Source organism: Pholcus phalangioides, unplaced genomic scaffold (genome assembly GCF_987345545.1).
Source record: "Pholcus phalangioides strain wild (caught in Gottingen) unplaced genomic scaffold, Ppha-v1.0 ptg000042l_1, whole genome shotgun sequence".
Lineage (NCBI taxonomy): Eukaryota > Metazoa > Arthropoda > Arachnida > Araneae > Pholcidae > Pholcus > Pholcus phalangioides.
In genome coordinates, this window is record NW_028301628.1 from 29,886,047 (window position 1) to 29,905,867 (window position 19,821).

Sequence of the window (19,821 nt, forward strand, 5' to 3'; positions counted from 1 at the left end):
TCTGGTTTTATTTTTTTCATTAGTTTTCGTCAATTCTGGTTTTATTTCTTTCATTAGGTCTGAATTTTCATCAATATGGATCTATTGCTTTTATTAATTCTTAATTATCATTAATTTTGTATCCATATTTTTCGACATTCTTTTTCCCCCGTGATAAAGTATCAATTTTTGAATTCTAATTTCCCCCACTTCCTAAGATACATTCCGGGGCTGGAAGGATGCGCAAACATTTTTAGGCCGCCGAAATTGTTAAGTCGCTCTGGCCCCTTTATTATTACCGCACCGGGACCCGCCAATTGTAAGGGCGGTTCTGATTCTTCAGTAGGAGAAGACGTGCAAATGCAATGTATGTTTGGCACCCCATTACTAATCAGATTCGCATTCGCATCATCCACTTTTCGACTCGGCGTCATCTGGCCTCTTCCGTACGTAAAATTATGGAAATTCTACAGTGATAATAATAATAATTAACTGTTTACTGCATATATATACGACGCATATGCACAATAGGAGACCCTATAATCGTAATAATAGTGCCTTTATATGAGAGTCTTCTCGTTGTCCGTCGTTTTCCGGAACCTGGTAGGAGATATTTGGCATCTAGAGACCACTCACGAATGCACTCGTGTAATGTGCTGCACTACTAAGAAGTGTATTTGTTAAATTTCGGTGGTGCTGAAACAGCAATTATCTACGGCCGATCAATCCCCGTTTCCCACTCAAAATTCAATTGGTTTCTCCATCTTACGAAAACAGACCAAGAATCCCTCCTTACGCCCTCACACAATCCCTCTCTCTCCCTCTTTCTGTCTGTGGCGAATAATTTATAATTTGAAACTAAGTCTGTTCGAAGAGAGAGAGAGAGGCTTTAAAGTCTCTTCTCTCTCTAATAGGATTAGAATTTTAAGGAGTTGGCGTTAAACTGTACTCTACAATATAACGATGGACGATTTCCTAGAAACAACAACGGTTTATTTCGAGATTGGCGATACAGAATTATTGATGCATCGATAATACTTACAACGGGGCTTTTTTCTTTTGTTTTTGCTATTTCATAAGAAAACTTGAGCAGTTACGTTTCAAACCATAACTCTGTTACAGCTGTATAGAGTGTCCCATAAATTCGTCAACAATTTAAAAATTCAGAAAAATTGAAGGAATTTGTATATTTCAATGCGGTATATTCTCATGAAGAGGAATGTTTTTCTTTTTTTACAAAGAAAACATTTTAGTTCAAATTTTCAACAATAGACGATGTGGCACGTAATTCCAGCAGAGGTTATTGGACCTGTACTTTCCTTCAAACTCTTCTGTGTCTGAAACGTTCGTAAAGCTCTAACCGGTGATTCCAGACTGAGATAAAACAATTCAGGTATGGTACTTTATCCATCAATATTAACATCACAACGAGAACCTTATGCGAGCGCCTGTAACAGGAAAATCGAGGAATGAGTTGTTAATGGTACACCGTGCATTTATAGGACTGCGCTGCTTGTGTGCAGCGCTCTCTGCCGACAAAAATTTGAACTATTTTTGTACCAAAACAGATTCCCCTTCCTTAGAATAACTTTTCGCAAACCGCACTCAAATATACCGATTCTCAATTTCTATGAATTTTCAAACTATTTAATAATTTATGGGGCACCCTGTACTAATTCTAAATTAATGTGGGAATCCAAAAAGTGTTTCAGACAAAACACCCGATTAAAATTGCAAAGAATTTCAAATTTTAAAATTTAAAATTTAATTTTAAATCAGATTGAATTAATGAAATCTCAACCTTTTGCTTCATTTCATGAACTTAATAGTGTTTCCTTTATTTTGAATCGATAACTTATTCAATTACATTGATGCCATCGTATTTTATCATGCGCGCAAGCTGTTTTTAATGCATATTTTTGAAAATTTACAAAAAATTAAGTATCAGAGATATGTGAAATTTTATACTGCCATAGGATAGCTCATACAATCAAGAACATGTTTAAAAAATGTGAAATAAATCAATTGTTTAATGGTATTTCCTGTTAGAAAAGGTATGAGACACTCTTAAGATATAAAGAGAGCCTTGATTTTTTGAATATGTTTACATTGGAAGAGCGCAGGTGTCGGAGGAATATGACTGAAGTCTTCAAAATTTTGAACGAGGATGAACCATGAGCTATTACTGCACCGTCAATCGAATGCTTCGACAATGGAATAAGTGAATTTGTGAAGGACAATTTTCCAGGTTGTGGCGCCACAGGGAATTTTTCTCTAATAGGGTTTTGAACAAATGGAATAGATTACCCACGGAGACCGTTAATTCTAACTCAATTGAAACGTTTAAAAAGAAATACGATGAACATATTGGGATAAATCGCGAATCTATCCATACTTAGATAAGACAACAATAATCTTTTTCATGTGCAGTGCCGTATATAGTATTAATTATTAATTTTTTTATTGCTCTTATTGGATTGCTGGTTTTTTGATATGGTTTAGAGAGATAAGAGATATGTGCAGGCTGATTCAAAACTCAAAGTAGAAACTTATAGGGGAGATAGAACACATAAAAACAGAATTACACAGGAATGTTTGACTGGAAACCCCAACCTGATCAACTGGAGGATAAACGAAGATGCAGAAAGGACAAGCCAATAACGGGTGGAAAAATTCTTTATTTAGCGATACTTTACACGAGGACAGTACGTGCGCACGTTTAGTTTCACAGCAAATGCTCAAATTTCTTACCATCCACAGTTACGCACGCTTCACAACGGTGAGGCATTGGTTGTCGAACCCTTTCAAAAATACCCGGTATTTCGCGGACGTTTGCAGTTGCGACGTGGATGGCACTTGTGAAACTTAACGTGCACGAGTACTGTGTTGCTAAATAAAGAGTTTTTCCACCCATTATTGGCTTGTCGTTTCTGCAGCTTCGTTTATCCTCCAGCTGATCTGGTTGGGGTTTCCAGTCATACATTCCTATGTGATTCCGTTTTGTGTTTTCTACCTCCCCTAAAAGTTTGTACGATGAGTTTTGAATCCCCCTGTATATATTCAATATCCACATATTTTTATAGGCATCTTTTTTCCGGCCACATTTTGCCAGTTGTGGCCTTTGTATTTGTATTATCAAAGCTATTCAGTCGACCAATTGAACAATTGAAATTCTCAATTATTAGATCACTGCTTACCTCAATGTCTTCCCGGACTCGTCAGTACTTCCCACTAATTGCAAAAAAATTTTAGCACGATTTTTTTAGTCATTCGGAAATGACTTTAACTGTCCCGTTTTTCCTTAGTCACTGGGGGAGGGACAAAAACCGAATAAAATCTTCACATATCATTGGGGAAACCGAGCGGGTTAAAAAATTTTACTTTTCTGTATTAAGAGATGGTATGTTTTCGGCCCGAAATATACTAAGAAATTGAATTTTCTGGATGTTATGCCGAAACAATATTTGGAAAGAAAAATGATTTGTCTCCTCCTCGAATTGAACCTACTTCACTAAACACCGGCCATATCGTTATATTGCAATTTACTGCCATTAATGAGAGGGGTTGGAAATGAAGGAGCTGTCTTTCGGTGGTCGCCTCAAGTTCGTTAGAGAATGTATTTTAATCCTCCCTCGGATTCGAACGCGGGACTGCCACCATCACGGTGGTAGACGAGCATCTTACCACCACGACACCTGGTCCTCCTTGCATACCGGGCAAGTGCGCTAACCAATACACCAGAGACTTCAATACCTTATAACACGCATTAGTAGCGTGAAGCGCCGAGTGGAGACAAAGCAGCCTTCCTTAACTACAACAATTTTCGCCCCAGTGAGCGTTTTTGTATTAAAAGATGGTACGTTTCTGGCCCGAAATACTTTTCTGGGTCCATTCCTTGTCAGAAGTGCCAAAAGAGTTATTTTTACGAGGAACATACGCTATGCTAGAAGTCATCATGTTTAATTGTTGAAGAGAGAAAGAAAAACTGGATTTTTTTTTTTCTGACGTTATAGCAAATGCTTCTTGATTTTCAACTCGCTATAACCGATTACTTTTTGTATCTTTAACATTAGCTATCTGGCAATTACTTGCAAATCCCTTGTTATATCCCGAGATTCTCATTGTATATAAGCCGTACTCATCTCTCTCTCTATATCGATATTAATTTCTCTTTTCCCTTTTCTGCTTTCCCCCTTTTATTATTTGTACCGACAAGCGTATAACAATTATTATTTTTCGGGGTTCGTAAGCTAGCTTCGCCCCATGATGTTTTGTGTCTGTGTTTCAACGGAACGGATAAAATTATCTATCTGTCTGGAATATTCCTAACGCTAGATACGTTATAGTTAACATCGGGCGTCTCCTAATGTTTCTTCCGGATTCCAGACGCTGTCTCATCGATACGCTAACGTAATATACCTAAATACGTATATATGTATGTTTATACGTATCTTAGCGTGTTGTCTCCCTCCTATGTCAACAGAATTTCCAACCATCAAATGGGAATTGTATTTCGTGACACTCCCCGATCTCTCTCGGTTCAGTGATCGGGAAAACACAAATCGTGAGAGTCGAGGCGGATCAATACCAACAGGGGCGACATGATGTCCAATGACCGCAGCACTTTCTTTTACAAAGGGATGCGCCTCCGCCATCAACTTGGAGGAAAAAGCTGAGAGAGGAAATTCAATCGACCCGGACAAAAGTAGAAATTATGCATATTTGCGGAAAACGTACACACAGTAATACAAATATAGGAGCGCCATTTTTCAAGTCGTTGCGTCGTCGTCTTTCTCTTATATATTTCATACTCAATAACCAAACTTAAATGATTGTGTCCATCCATATGTGTATAATTTTCCAAATTTATGTCAAAATTGTTCACAGAGTAGTAAGGGAAGTCACTAAGCCTCGTTTCACTGACGAACCGTTGATCCTGGAGGCATACTTCCAGTTGGAAAAAGTATAAAAATAACATGTAGTAGTCAGATATGTCATTCATGTAGCAAGGGGTTGTGTTGTGTAGTTATTAAAATAGAAAAAAATAACTTTTTATACAGTCCCCGTGTGAACCAAAACCCAACTAGAAAGTTGTTGCCCTGTCTCTCCTGATGCCAACAAAAAAAAAATTCCACGTTTTTAAGTACAATATTCACTGGGATATTTTTAAATTCAAAGAACGGAGAAAGATGGGGGGAAAACAGCGTTGAAAAAATACCGAAAAACCGTTTTCTCCGCATGTTTGTTTCCAACTTTCCTTCGTTATTGGAATTCGAATATTTTAGTAAATATTGCACTGTAAAACGTGGATTTTGTTTCTGCATCAGGAGAGACAGGGCAACAACTTTCTAATTGGGTTTTGAGGCACACGGGGATGGTTTAAAAAGTTAATTCTTTTTATTTTTATAACCATACAACCCCTTGCAACGTGAATGATATATCTGAGTATTATACGTTATTTAAATACCTTTTATATGCTATTTTAAATCAGTTTCTGTTAATTCAAATGCTTTTTTGAAGGTGTAAATGAAGATGTAACTCAAAATTTCTGAGGAAGAAAATTTTTGTGCTCCTCCAAGCCTTTTGTGCCCCCTTCAAAGACTGATTCTGCGTACGCCCCTGCCCCTTTGAAAATCCCAGGACCGCGAACAGTTGAGAACCCCTCCTCCAGTGGTAAATGTGTCCGCGAACTGATTTCTTTTATATTCTCTCAGATTCTTCCACGCCGCTTTACTAGAGAGTTATCCAAGTTTCTCAGTTTTCCGATGTAGTTACGGATTTCATCGGACCCTTTCAGATCCTTCATGCACAAACAGGAACGTAACTAGGCAGGTGCAACAGGCGCACCCGCACAGGGCCCACTTGGAAAGGGGCCCAGAATGAGCCAGACGGGGCTAATGCACAGGGGTACAGGAATGGATAACTACGGCCCTGTGCACAAATGTAAGAGTTTTTTTCTCACCATAGAATTTTTTTCTAACGTCAGGGAGGTGAGCCCTGACATGAAGGATTGTGTAAGTTTTGAGTCAGAAATATTGTAAATATGAGCTTTGGGGGCTTTCATCAGAGAGCTGCCCTTGAAAGAATTGAGCTTTCAAATGTGGGGAGGGTTTAAAATGGCTTCCAGGAGAAAATGACTCCGGGAAAAATGTAATTTCATTACATAAAATTTTTAGAAATAAAATTCTGGAAAAAAATATATGTCAAGATTAATATACCCTACATCATATTGGCTGAACAAACTTGAATGAGAACTGTTTCTTTACTTATGAAGTTCCAAAACTTGACAAAAAAATGGGAGGAGGAACGATTTGCTGACATTTTTTTTAATGTAAGTGCGTTTTGTGTATCAGAAATGCAAAAACAACTTGTAAATTCCAAAAAAAATAAATAAAAAAATATTGAATGCTCGTGTCTGAAAGGGACAAAATGCTCAACTATGAACAAGAGAAACTTTAATTACAGACACCTTTCATACGCTTTTTCTTTCTCAATGCTAATGTAGTTATCGCTTTAGAATCAAAATCTTTTTCAAGTTTGTCCTTACTTCCTTTACTTTAAACGAGTAATATTTATCTCAAATTCATTACATCACTTGAAATTCCTACAAAATATAGCGGCCGCGGCTCTTTAATTGGAGAGGAATCCGAAGAATTTTTACATAACATTTGGTTTGATACAGACTTTTAAGTATTTTCGGGGAATGATGATGTTAATTGGTGAATTAGGATCATGAATTTTGGAAAAATGGGGAGGGAGAGAGAGAGAGAGAGAAATTGTTACGGAGTATAATATAATTCCTCAGAGGATATCGATCGCATTCTGAGAAATGACGGAATGTTTCTCTCTCTTTCTCTCGAGTCATTTCTCCCTTCATATCAAGCTCTGGAGAAACACACATAACAACAGTGTTTTGGATATACAATTCGCATGTGTGAAACGACAATACCATTTCTCTCTTGGCACTTTTTGGGTTCGTTTTCTTGTTCTTCTTGGAATGGTGCCAGCCCAGGATGCTTCTTACTAACCCGAAGAGAGCATGGGTCGGACAGGAAACTGCATTTATTTTGGAAGATGCTAGGGATGTGCGCCATTATCATCTCACTCTAGCTTGTGTATTTATTCTGTCTTTTGTTTTGTTTTTCTAATACAAGGTCACTTAGGGGCAGTCATTGTTTTCGTCTACAAGTTGAACCGTGTAGTTTAAAACTGTACATATTCTGTGTAAACAATCATCTGTAATAATTTAAGACTGCCCATTTCTGATAAAAGTTGACCTTCTTCATTTCGAAGCTGAATAAAGACATCATAGAAATTTCGATCCATCATCATTGCGAGGAAAATCAGCTAAATCAATTGCCTTCACCATTTCAGAGCTACATTGAGATACTACAGAAACTTTTACCCATCGTAACTGCGATGGAAATTAGATGAAACAATCGCTCTCTTTTGCCATTTAAAAACTTAAAATTAAGACACCATAGGCATTTTAATCTATCATTATTACGATGAAAATTGAAAAAAATCGGCTGAATTAATCGGCTTTTCTATTTAAAAGTTAAATTGAGACACAATAGAAATTTTGACCCATCATCCTTGCTATAAAAATTGTAAAATTTCCTTAATCAATCACTTTCTTCATTTCAAAGCTGAATTGAGAAGCCATACAAACCCATCATCATTGCGATGAAAATAGGAAAGTTGGCTGAATCAATCGCCTTCTCCATTTCAGAGCTGAATGAAGATACTATAAAAAATTTGATTGTTCATAATTGTGATGGAAATCGAAAAATTGAGTGAATCAAGCGTTTTTCCATTTTAAAGCTGAAAATTATACTATAAAAATTTCAACCCCTTATCATTGCGATAAATGTCTCACAACTCGTTTTATTGTTCTTTAAATTGCAGTTTGGAAACTGGAGAATTGGAGGAAAATTTTCAAAATTCGAATAAAAATGTCTTTAAACTTGAAATAACTGATAAAATTTATGTCACTAATATTGAGCGCATAAATGGGTAAGTAATATTTTGTTTTTTCGACTCAGACAAAAAGCAATTGAAAACTATAATAGAAAATGCAGTCGAACTTCTCCAACTGGATACCGTTGAGACTGAAAGAACTGTATTCACTTAAGCAGTTTATTCATTTATCCAGTCATGCAATATTCAGTGAAATCGCGTGATTAACATTGCACAGGTTTAGCTTTCTTGATTACTCTCAGGGCTACACAATTGATATCAGTTTAAAAACGCAAAGTTATACGCTTGGTGCACGTTCGGTGAATTTTGCAAGATTCGAAAGTGACGTCATCAATTTTTAATTCGTTATAACTCCATAAGTATTGGTCAAATCAGAACACATATAGCACTATTCCGTATTAGTTTTTCACAAGGATTCATTATAGGTTCCGGTCTAATCAGCCCTCGTGTGCAGCAAACGACCGTGGTGTGGCAAAAATGATCAATGATCAATTTTTTACATGTGCTGGGCAGAAAAAAATTTGACGAAATGAATGAGAGAAAAAATTTAATATCCATTTAGGAAGCGTTAGTCACATCGTGTAAAGCATTGAATTAAGCGGTCCTATTCTTCTATCAGATTTGCCCAATATTAATGAAGGGAAACGGGACTGCAACAGAAAAAATTATCCACTCAAGAGGTTACTTAGAGATACGACAATACAGCAATGATTCTATGATATAAAAGCAAATGCATTCAATATAAATGATGGTTTCAAATTTTTTATTATAATTACACTGCACAAAAAACAAATAATAAATGCGCTCACCTGCACGAATACATGCATTTTCCCGCATTTTTGCGTATCGACTTCAACATGCTGGAATATAAAAGAAAAACATTATTTATAGTTCGCAAACAAAACTATTGAATCTTTATAGTGAGACGTTTTCACAACATTACGCAGTCTCTTTATTTAAAGAAGAAAATAAATCAATGTCACAATGTATAAATCAATAATCAATATAAAAAAAATTATGTAAATAGAAGTTCGAATAAAAACGCTCTTTTTTTGAAAATAACAGTATATGATATTATTACGTAACAAAATGTGGAGTTGGAAATAAGATTTTAAAAATACAAAGACATGCGATTCCAGTTTATAATCTTTTTTATCCGTCAAGTTCTTAAAGATAAATTAAGATATTTGAGTTAAAAGATTAAAAATTTTGTTTTCAAAATCTTTTAAGAGTAATATTGTTAATATCTTTGTTATATTGTTAAAATATTTTCATACCATCTCTGTTATGTTTTCAGACATGCGAATATATAATACGCTTTCCTTTTTTTGAATAATTGATGTTTCATTAGGAAATTCTCAACCGAAGAAATCTCACAAGAGATCATCTCATTTATTTCTCTTCCATCTCCGTTTGGCATGTACAGTATATAGAAAAGAAAGTATGACAGGAGAAGTGAAAAACTCTCTTCTATTGTATCACAAGAAGTAGGAAAAGTCCACAATCGAAAGGACAAAAGAAGAAGAATAAGAAGAAAATAATTAACACATGGGGGGGAGCGTAAAAGCTTATTTTTAGATATATATTTTTTATACGTGCACATAACAGCTTCATTCAATGGTATGCACATACAGACTAGCATATATATTCTCCATAACCGAATTTTTTTTTAAAACGCGGCTTCAAAAGGAAAGAAAAAAGAACAACTATCAAGGCCTTGTCAACGACCCCTTTGTGAGTTTATAAATATCTTTCTTTGCTTGTACGTTGTGAAGACGAAAAAGAAACATGTGCTGCTTGAACGTAAAAAAAAAAGAAGATATCATTCCGTTTTTTATATAATCATAAAAAAATAATAACACATTTCTTATACACAGTACATTGGAATTCCTTTTAATTTGAGTGAATAAACGTTTGTTATAAATCTTTGAATTTGTATGATTCATTTGATTTCATGAATAAAAAAACTTTGTATTTTGCATTTATTATGCAATTGAAGAAATTGTAACCCTTGAAATGGGTGCATATAGAACGGGTCTACAAACTTATTAATTAGGTAACTGCTCGATTTTTATTTTTGAGCTCTGGTTTTTTTTTTTTTTCACAATTAATGATACGAATTGAAAGCCAGAAAAATCATCTAAAAAAGATCGATTTCGAATTGTACTGCTTATACAGAGCCTTATTGAAGACCTGCAAAGCCTCAAAAATTGCAAATAAAATAAATGTATAAAAGTAATATTAATTTCTAAATGTGTATAACTATTTTCTTTGTGATTCAAACTATCGTAAGAAAAAAAATTCGGACTGCGAACTTCAAGATAAAAGAAAAAAAAATGCAAACAAAACATTTTAACAAATTAGTGAAATCGCAATCACACCTGCTCTGCAACAGTTGTTGTCGTTGATCGGCACATCTACCAGCAAATTCAAAACATAAAATGTGGACAAAATGACCTCGCCTTATGTGCGCAAAGGTGATTCTGAATTTTTATCTTTAAACTGGGGGCTGCAGTAATGAACTAACCCTTAATTATAAAGGACCCTTTGCACATGTGCAAAACTGCATTTAAGGGTTAAGAGTGTTCATTTGCGACTCTAGTTTTGCACATGATGGACGTATTCATAGACATCGACACCTCGAGTCCCTTTCTTATAATCTTTGTGAGCAGGCTGATACCAGTCTTCAATAATAATGAATATACTATGCCATTGTTCTTCAAAGGTTATGATGGTTCAATGGTCATAGTGACGTACTCATATTGCGAGGATCCGGTTCCAAACGCCACCAGCATCACAGTGGTGGTCGGCTGAAGTTGGTTTCCTGTGTTTCCCAACTACAAGTGTGTGCGAGCGGATTCCCCCCCCCCCCCCCACATTGAAAAATCTCTTCACGGAGAGCAACAGGCCTGCAACGGTACAAATATTCAATCATTACATTTCACTCATAATGTGAAATATAGGTGGCAGCACTGAGAAATAAATCAGAAACAACGCAATCAGACTACTGTCAGGTACACACATTTTGTTCCAGACTCTGCCCCGAAGCTGAGCTGGAAGAATTCCCGGTGACAGGATAAGTCCGGTGGTAGTGTCCTAGCGTTCTTTCATTCAGTATTCTTCAACCGCTGATGTAAGGGGAATTTACCGCCGGTCCGCGAAATATCAACCAATTCATGCGGCAGCTACACAATTTTAGATTTCAGTCTTTGAATATCATACTGTCTCTATATTCATTTTTATTTCTGGCAGCCGTCAGAAGGTCTGCGAATGATATTCATTTTCCTTTTTGCCGGTCAGCAAAATTATTTCCCCTACTCATTAATTTTTTGCCGGTGCTCCAATTATTTCTCGCATTTATTTGTTTTTGCTGCTCCACAAGTTATTTCTTCCTTTTTTTGTCCGTCCACAAATTATTTCTATGATTTATTCATTTTTTGCGGGTCGGCAAATTATTATTTCTTTCATTTTTTTTTCTTTTTTGGTGGTCCGCAAATTTTTTCTCCCATTTATTTATGCTTTGTTGGTCCGCGTATCAGTTCTCCCGTTTCCGCCGGTACGTGAAATTCTCCAACCCCTTTTACCGATCCACAGTTGCAAAAAGGTTTAACCCCTTTACGATCACGGACGTAATATTACATCCAAACGCCAGTGGAATAAATTCAAACAAGTTCTCTGTGTTTTCTTTTCTCTTTCTTTACCATCCCGAAGCTTTATAGTAACTCTATCAACTGAAGTTGCATTTTCTTTTCCTCCTTTCTATACTCCTGTTAATGATTTTTACTATACTTAAGAGTGAAAGAGAACACGTAGGGGTGAGGTTGAAAAGAGGTTCTAAAAAAACTCTCGTATCTGCCTTATCTATTATACTTTTTCCTTTTATATATTTTTTTCCTCCCCCTTCTTCCATTTCCTAACGTACGGTTAGGTTAGGACAAGGTTAAGACATTCATGACTGATTCGTAAAATAGAGATAATCCAAATTTGTTACTAAAAGCTTGTACGTAAAGTGGTTAAGAACACTGCTGTAAACAGTGCAGAACAAGCTAACCTTCATTATAGACACCCTGTAAATACGTATGATGACAGAATAGAGAATTTAGTGGTAGAAGAAATTTAGAAATTCACTTCATATCTCTTTAAAGGGAAAAAAAATCAGAAAAATAGTCGCGTTACGAAATTTCTGGAAAATTGTCGATACTTTAAGAATCACGACATCATCACACCTGATGCTTTCTTCAATCAAATAATGATCAGATTGTTGTGCAATCGATGCAAAAACAAAGTTATCCGGAATGAAGATCTTTCTCCTTTCATTTACAATGGCGGACATGGTAATTTGTGTGTGATTGCCTCATTAAATTACTCCTGACAGGTGCGGGCACAAAGGCGTGCTGGTATCAGGTGGCTCAGCGCCAGTAAACAACAACGAACAATGACAAGCATCGAAAGCCATGAACGAATAAATGAATGCAATTGTAGGCAGTATTTGAGTTATGAGAGGTGATTAGGACGCGGACAAATCACGTGTTAATTGGGAATTTCGTGGCAACCGTGCTGTTATTTCTTTTTAATATACACTGCGTGGATATTATTATCCTTCACTATAGATTGCGTGTAAACAGAAAAATTTCAGACTGTAGCCATTGATATAGACGTAATTATAGCTTCAGATTATACGAGGAACGACATCTGGGGTCTGTAATGTTAAATGATGGGGACGGAGAGATGACTGTGCATAAACCTCGGACATCACAAATTGTATGATAAATGACTGTAATGGGGGGGGGGGGGTGTCCATGGACATCATCTTCGGATAAGCCATTTGGTTGCAGTGTCAGTAATGTGAACTCTAGGTCTGGCTGGCTGTCCATGAACGGCCCCGTTCAGTGTACACGAGCTCTAAGGAAAGAGGATCCGTTGCCTTTGTAATCTAGTGGTCTGGAGCATTGACCAGGCAAGTGAGAGGATGTTCGTTTGATTCCCCGCAAAGGCAGTTGAACTTTCTTTCCTGGATTTATCTTCGCTTCAGCCAGCTGTCGAAAACTTCGTAAAAATAGCGGAGAGTGACAGCATCTTCGGACAAATGACTAAACAGGAATTTTTTTTTTCACTATAGCTGGAATTTTCATAAACATTAGGGTGTTATTTAACCAAAAGTGCAGTTGGCAACGTATATTCGTCACGGGCACGGATCTTAAGGTGGGTCTACATCTGCGAGCTATATTTGTTATTCAGTAATTTTCTGAAATTTCCCATCAAAGTGTTCGGATGACACAAAATTGTAAGCAACGTGTGCTAGACGAACATCAAACATGGGAGCATTACGGACGGTCGGTGCAACAAAAATACTTTAGTTTTTTTTTTGGATTCTGTGTAGCGGAGGCTGTGTGTCCAAGTTAAAAACATGTTAATCATAATACCGAGGTTCGAGCTTGACTAGTTGATTAAAGCATAGAGAGATCTCGAATGATATTTGCTATCTGTAAAATAGTTCTACAAACTGTTCTATTAACAGTTTAATCTTTTTCATGTCACATAATAAATATAATGTTCACAAATTAAATTGAACTCGACCATTTCATTTTTTTTATTAACAATAAATGACAATTAAGTTTTTTTGACAGTTATTTTGACAAATACAGAATTTTTACAATTTGGTTACGTTTCACAACGGTTTGTGAGCCTCACCTTCAAACATTGGCGATAAATACCGAAAAAACTTCAAAGTTAAATATTTTTTCTATATCACATATAAAAATATGAAATTTTTTGTAAATAACTTTTCTCAGAGCCACATTTGTTCATTTCTCTAATTTGAAATTTTCGCACACAATGTGTACATAAAAAGTTAATCTTCTATTTTTGTTATTTATACAACTAGGGAAATTTTAACACATTTTGATACACGTCATTTGGAAACTTTATGTTACTGAAAGTACGTCTCTAAAGTCAACGGTTGCAGAGATATCCAATGTGCAAACAATTAGGGACACCCTGTAGAGGGGGGAGAAGGACTAATAAATGTGATTTGTGTACAACAAAAATTTTAGCCGAGGTAACAACTCCAGAATCAAAATACCGTAGATATGACTTTCCTTAGATGTATATTCCAGTTAAGAAATTCATTATTCAATCATTGCACTTCCCTCATAGTTAGAAAAATTGACGGCAGATGGCAGTATTACACATAACAAGCTTTATGTAGAAACAAACTTCACGTTAGGTTCAGAACACGTACACGCGCATTCCGGCACGCAATAATTCGTTCGAAATTCCGTAGAGGAATGTGAACGAGGTGCATATACGGTTAAGTAGTAGTAGTAGTAGTAAAGAAATTTAAAAAGCTAGCCATCGCGTAGTTAAGACAAGAGTGGCAAATGCATATTCACTCACCAATAATGGCTCGTCCAAAGTTGGCATTAACAGCCTAAGACGTAAACGATTCGCCAACGAAGACATGCTCCAAACAACAACGACAGGTGACCAGCAAACAAATAAAAACAATAATAGAATCGCAATCTCGAGTCGACGCTCCGAATTCCAGAGCCAATGCTCGGGATAATGCACAGAGACATATTGATGGTGTAAAGCGATATTTTTTTAAGAAAGAAAGAGAGAGACATAGATAAATCGGTAGACACGTGCTATACACACACACACAAGGATGTAGATGTGACACATATTACTGCAACAAACAATAAAAAAAAAATAGAAGAGATCCAATACATAATAAGATATCAACCGGCGACATGGCTGTCGTCGATGTCACATTTAAAGGGAGAGAGGGTTGATAAGCTAGAAATTTCTTCGAACAATATATATGTTTCACTTACAGATACGACAGTCGAGAGAGACCCCACACACACACCAAAGACATGTGTTGAGTTATCAGCGCTGACTCAAATTGCGAAAAGTATATCTTAAGATATCTTATATAAGAGAGTGTTGAATTTCTTAGAAGATATTAACTATCTCGAGCAATCCATACTATAGAAGAGACAATGGATGTCTTACTTATTTTTTTCCCACCAACAAAGTAATGTTTACTATAAAGCAGGAGTGCACAACCTCCGGCCCGAGGTTCAAATGCGGCCAGCCAAAGGGTTCTCTCTGGTCCGTGGAACGTGTTCCGGTAGAAGCATATCAATACTCATAAAACGATAATTATCTAAGGGATGACCATATTTCCTTAATAACATTACAGATAAATCGGGATCCTTACGGTACATCACCAATCGGGGCAGAAAAATTTGTTAAAGGCAAGTAAAGTTGTCAAGTATAACAGGGCGCAGTAGCCCAGGTCGATAAGATACTCAACTAAAGTATCAAAGGATGTTTAGAGGTGTAGCAAGGGCGACACCCGGTTCATCCTTGTCAAAAACTTTCCTGTTGCGGGAGTACAGCAGAAACAGTGACATGACCACGGAAAAAGATTACTACCGCCGCAAAGAGTCCCACACGAAGTTATTAACGCCCCAACCTCTCTGTGAGTATAAAAAAAAGGCTGCTGTTCGGAATCAGCAATCAATTGTAGGTCCTGGTGTAATTAGCCCTCATGTGAAGAAGATGACCGTGGCTTGACAAAAATTATCAAATGATCAATTATAGCAAGAAAAAAGTTGTCGAAAGTTCGTAAAGTTGCCAACTGTGACTATAAATACTGAAAAATTGCCAGTGGCAAGAAATGGAGGGCTACTGCAAGCCACAGTGAATTAAAAAATTATGTAATTATAAGCTGTAAACCTACGTGGTTTGTTTTTGTATAATGTTTGTTGTAGTGCTGTCAGAAACTTCTTTTTCCAATTATGAGTGAAGCAAATGATTCAATAGTTGTAATGTTGCAAGGCTGTTGCTCTCTGTGGCGATACTTTTAGCGGGGAGATCGGCTCGCATTTCTCCTCGAAGTTGGGAACCACAGACTCTAGCTATCCACTATATATAAACTTGCGGTTTTAAATTTTTTTCCTTTCACTAAAATACAGTGAATTCACGATAACTCAAACTCCAATAACTCGAAAGTGTGTCCAAGTCGAAATTTTTTTTAAAGTTTTCCCTTAACTCGAAGTTTTCTTCCTTTAAGTCGAAGTTTTCGGGAATGTGAGAAATTTAAAAAAATTATCATTTAGCAATAGAATTTAGCATTTCACAATGGAATTTAGCATTTAGTAACAGAATTTAGCATTTAGTAACAGAATTTAGCATTTAGTAACAGAATTTAGCATTTAGTAGCAGAATTTAGTAGCAGAATTTAGCATTTAGCAATAGAATTCAGCAGATTCATTTGTCTGCTTGCAAAAAGTGAATGACTTTCTCCCAAAGAAAGACAAAAAACACAGAGAAGTAAAAAATGATTGCATTTTTGACAGAAAATAATCTTGCATACACTTTCTTTATAATTCGTTATTCGTTTCATTTATACGAGCATCATGTATGCGTCAGTTTCCATAATAACTGCATGTATAGGTCTAATTTATTTCTATATATCCTCATTCAATAACTGAATATGATAAAAAAAAGAATAACTTATATCTTTTCTATTTTATTTATCTACAGTAGTTTTTGGCATGTTTTAATAATACGATATTCGTAAATAGCACTGTTATTTTAATAAATCTTTTATATTCTATCTCTGAATTTCCGATAAGTCGAACAACGATGACTCGAAGCTTTTTGTCGGCTGCTGCGCAGTCGACTTATCGAAATTTTTCGGTGTGTGTGTGTTTGTTTATAATTACTTGTTTGGCTCCAAAAAAAAAAAGAAACCGGATAGCATGACCATTTAGTCGTGTAACTTTTAGGTTAACAACTTTTGAAAGTTGGGTGTATCCAAATTAATTTAAACTCAGAATTTGCAAAAAGAATAACATCGTTTATTTTCATTGGAATTGCTTAAAAAGTTTTCATGAAATTCCAGTCGAAAACCAGTAAAACAAATCCTACTGATACGCCAGTAGCAGTAAGGCCAATATTACTCTATAAAAGTTCGTAAAAATATATTTTACAAATCTTGAAGAAAAAAAAACATCCAATAAGCCTATTGGTTACATTCGCTCGAACCGATACACTTATTGGTCGTATTTTTCAAGTTTTATCAAATAGCTTTCATGAAATTTTATAGTGCAATTCCAGCCTTAGCAACAATCATTTTTTTAATCTCAGCTATTTATCTAAGAATTTTTGAGAACGTGAAAATGAATGGTTGATGCGGAATAATTTTTTCTGAGAACAACAACGGGGATCATTGGTTTCTATAATGTATCTCGACAATATCTATAAGTAACAATATCCTAAGCCACACACACACACACACACACACACACATATATATATATATATATATATATATATATATATATATAATAATATTCATTCAACTAATAACTAATAATTACGTAACTACAGCTATTTTAAATTAAAATTTTCTCAAATTATAACAATTTTTAAGATTGCAACATGCGACCGCTGTCTTTTAAGTGTGCGAAACGTGACAATTGTTTCTATGAATACACCATAGAACGATGCGTATAGTGAAGAATGTAACGTGTAAGAATGGTCACTAAGAATGTAACGTGTAAGAATGGTCACTAAGAATGTAACGTGTAAGAATGGTCACTAAGAATGTAACGTGTAAGAATGGTCACTAAGAATGTAACGTGTAACAATGGTCTCTAAGAATGTAACAATGGTCACTAAGAATGTAACAATGGTCACTAAGAATGTAACAATGGTCACTAAGAATGTAACAATGGTCACTAAGAATGTAACAATGGTCACTAAGAATGTAACAATGGTCACTAAGAATGTAACAATGGTCACTAAGAATGTAACAATGGTCACTAAGAATGTAACAATGGTCACTAAGAATGTAACAATGGTCACTAAGAATGTAACAATGGTCACTAAGAATGCAATGTGCAACAATGGTCGCTAAAGATTTAACGTGTAATAATGGTCACTAAAAATGTAACGTGTAACAATGGTCACTAAGAATGTAACGTGTAACAATGGTCTCTAAGAATGTAACAATGGTCACTAAGAATGTAACGTGTAACAATGGTCTCTAAGAATGTAACAATGGTCACTAAGAATGTAACGTGTAACAATGGTCTCTAAGAATGTAACAATGGTCACTAAGAATGTAACGTGTAACAATGGTCACTAAGAATGTAACGTGTAACAATGGTTTCTCAAGAATGCAACAAGTAACAACGGTTTCTAAGAATGCGATGAGTAACAATATTTTCTAAGAATGCAACGAGTAACAATGGTTTCTCAAGAATGCAACAAGTAACAACGGTTTCTAAGAATGCGACGAGTAACAATGGTTCCCAATAATGTCCAACTTGTAACAATTGTTTCTAAGAATGCAAAGGTTTTTCATAAGCCAGAAAAGAAATGAGATAAAATAACCACGAACTAAAAAAAAATATTTTTCAGTTTTGTAAATGTCCCCGTACCGGTTAGGTTGTGCTCTCAGTAGTGCCAGACATTCGATCAATAATATGCAACAGCGAAGAATTACCTAGAGAATTTCACGCTAATATAGACTGACATGTTATTGTTTGATTGTTCGCTTATCCACAAATAAACGTTCCAAACATAGAAGACTCGGGTGACAACGCCATGCTAATGGATTGATCGAGAAGAAGAAAGTGAAAAAAAAAAACCACCGGCTTATCCTATTGACATAACGTTGTGTGTAACGCAAGAAGGTCACGCAAGAATTTCTGAAGCGATAGAAATAAAAATAAAAAATGCCGGGGAAATGACTCCTCAGTACACTTTTTTTTTTTAGTCACTGGTTAAAAAAAAATCGAGAGGACTTATTTTTAGGCTCAAAACAGTCGGCAGCGCATAACAGAATAAGGCAGGACTGGGTCAGCTATTGCAAGCCAGCTTTTATGTCGTGTCTTTGATAAACAGTGAAAAAAAAAAAAAAACCTGGGGAAAAAAAATCCACGAAGTTTAAGAGAAGAAGAAGAATCCACAGAGCTACTTCTCAAGGAACAACTGCCGCGAACTTGAATTGGAGCCAAATTGGATATGTCGGCGGCACTGTTTCTGTGGAGGGTGGAAATAAAACTTGAACGCTTTAGGAATGCATGCGTGAAAGAAAAAAAAAAGAACTATCGAAAGGGTCCAACATGATTGGAAGCACTCAATAAATCGGACACAACTGATTATCTTGTCAAGGAATCAGACTACTGGATATTATGACGAGATGAATTCGGAAAGAAAAGTCCTCTGGTCTCTGCCAGGAATCGAACCCCAGGTCCTCCTGCAACCCGGGCAAGTGCCTAAGAGAATCCAGGTTCGATTCCTGGTGGAGACCAGGTGACTTTTTTTCCGATTTCACCTCGGCATAATATCCAGAATTGTAATTCCTTGATGTATGGGGCTGAGAACAAAATCCACGGTGATCACCCATGTTACAAAGTCACAAAAATTTGCAGAACTCACTGGTCAATTTTTGAATAATTGATAACGAAACATTTTTTAGAATTATTTTGACGCTATAGGCAAATGCTTCCTAATTTTCAACTCGTTATAACCGAATGTTGTTCGCATCTTTAACGTTAGCTATTTGACAATCACTTCACTCACTGCAAATGACTCGTTATAACGGACTTTTACTGTAGTTCTTTCAGTTGTGTAGGGTTCATTGAGACAGCTTCCACGAAAAAAAAAAATCCTTCTCTACTTCGAAAAGTAGAATCCAGTAAGTACAATCCTTCAAAATGTAGTAATCCACTATAAAAAGTGATATGCACGATGGGACCATTGCATACTGTCTGGGGAAAGGTAATTTGAAAAGAATAAATTATTTTTTGCCGTACCCATATTTCTAGATTTTTTATT

The 19,821-nt window shown here is 35.9% G+C and overlaps 1 protein-coding gene across 1 annotated transcript in view; it reads right to left on the minus strand.

Moving 5' to 3' along the window:
- LOC149064781 (uncharacterized protein ZK1073.1-like) overlaps positions 1 to 19,821 on the minus strand; it is a 105,115-nt gene that overhangs the window by 39,138 nt on the left and 46,156 nt on the right. The window contains exon 2 of the mRNA XM_089255407.1: positions 8,769 to 8,819. Within this exon, the coding sequence (XP_089111533.1) occupies positions 8,769 to 8,819 (51 nt within the window). The remainder of the gene's footprint in view (positions 1 to 8,768; positions 8,820 to 19,821) is intronic.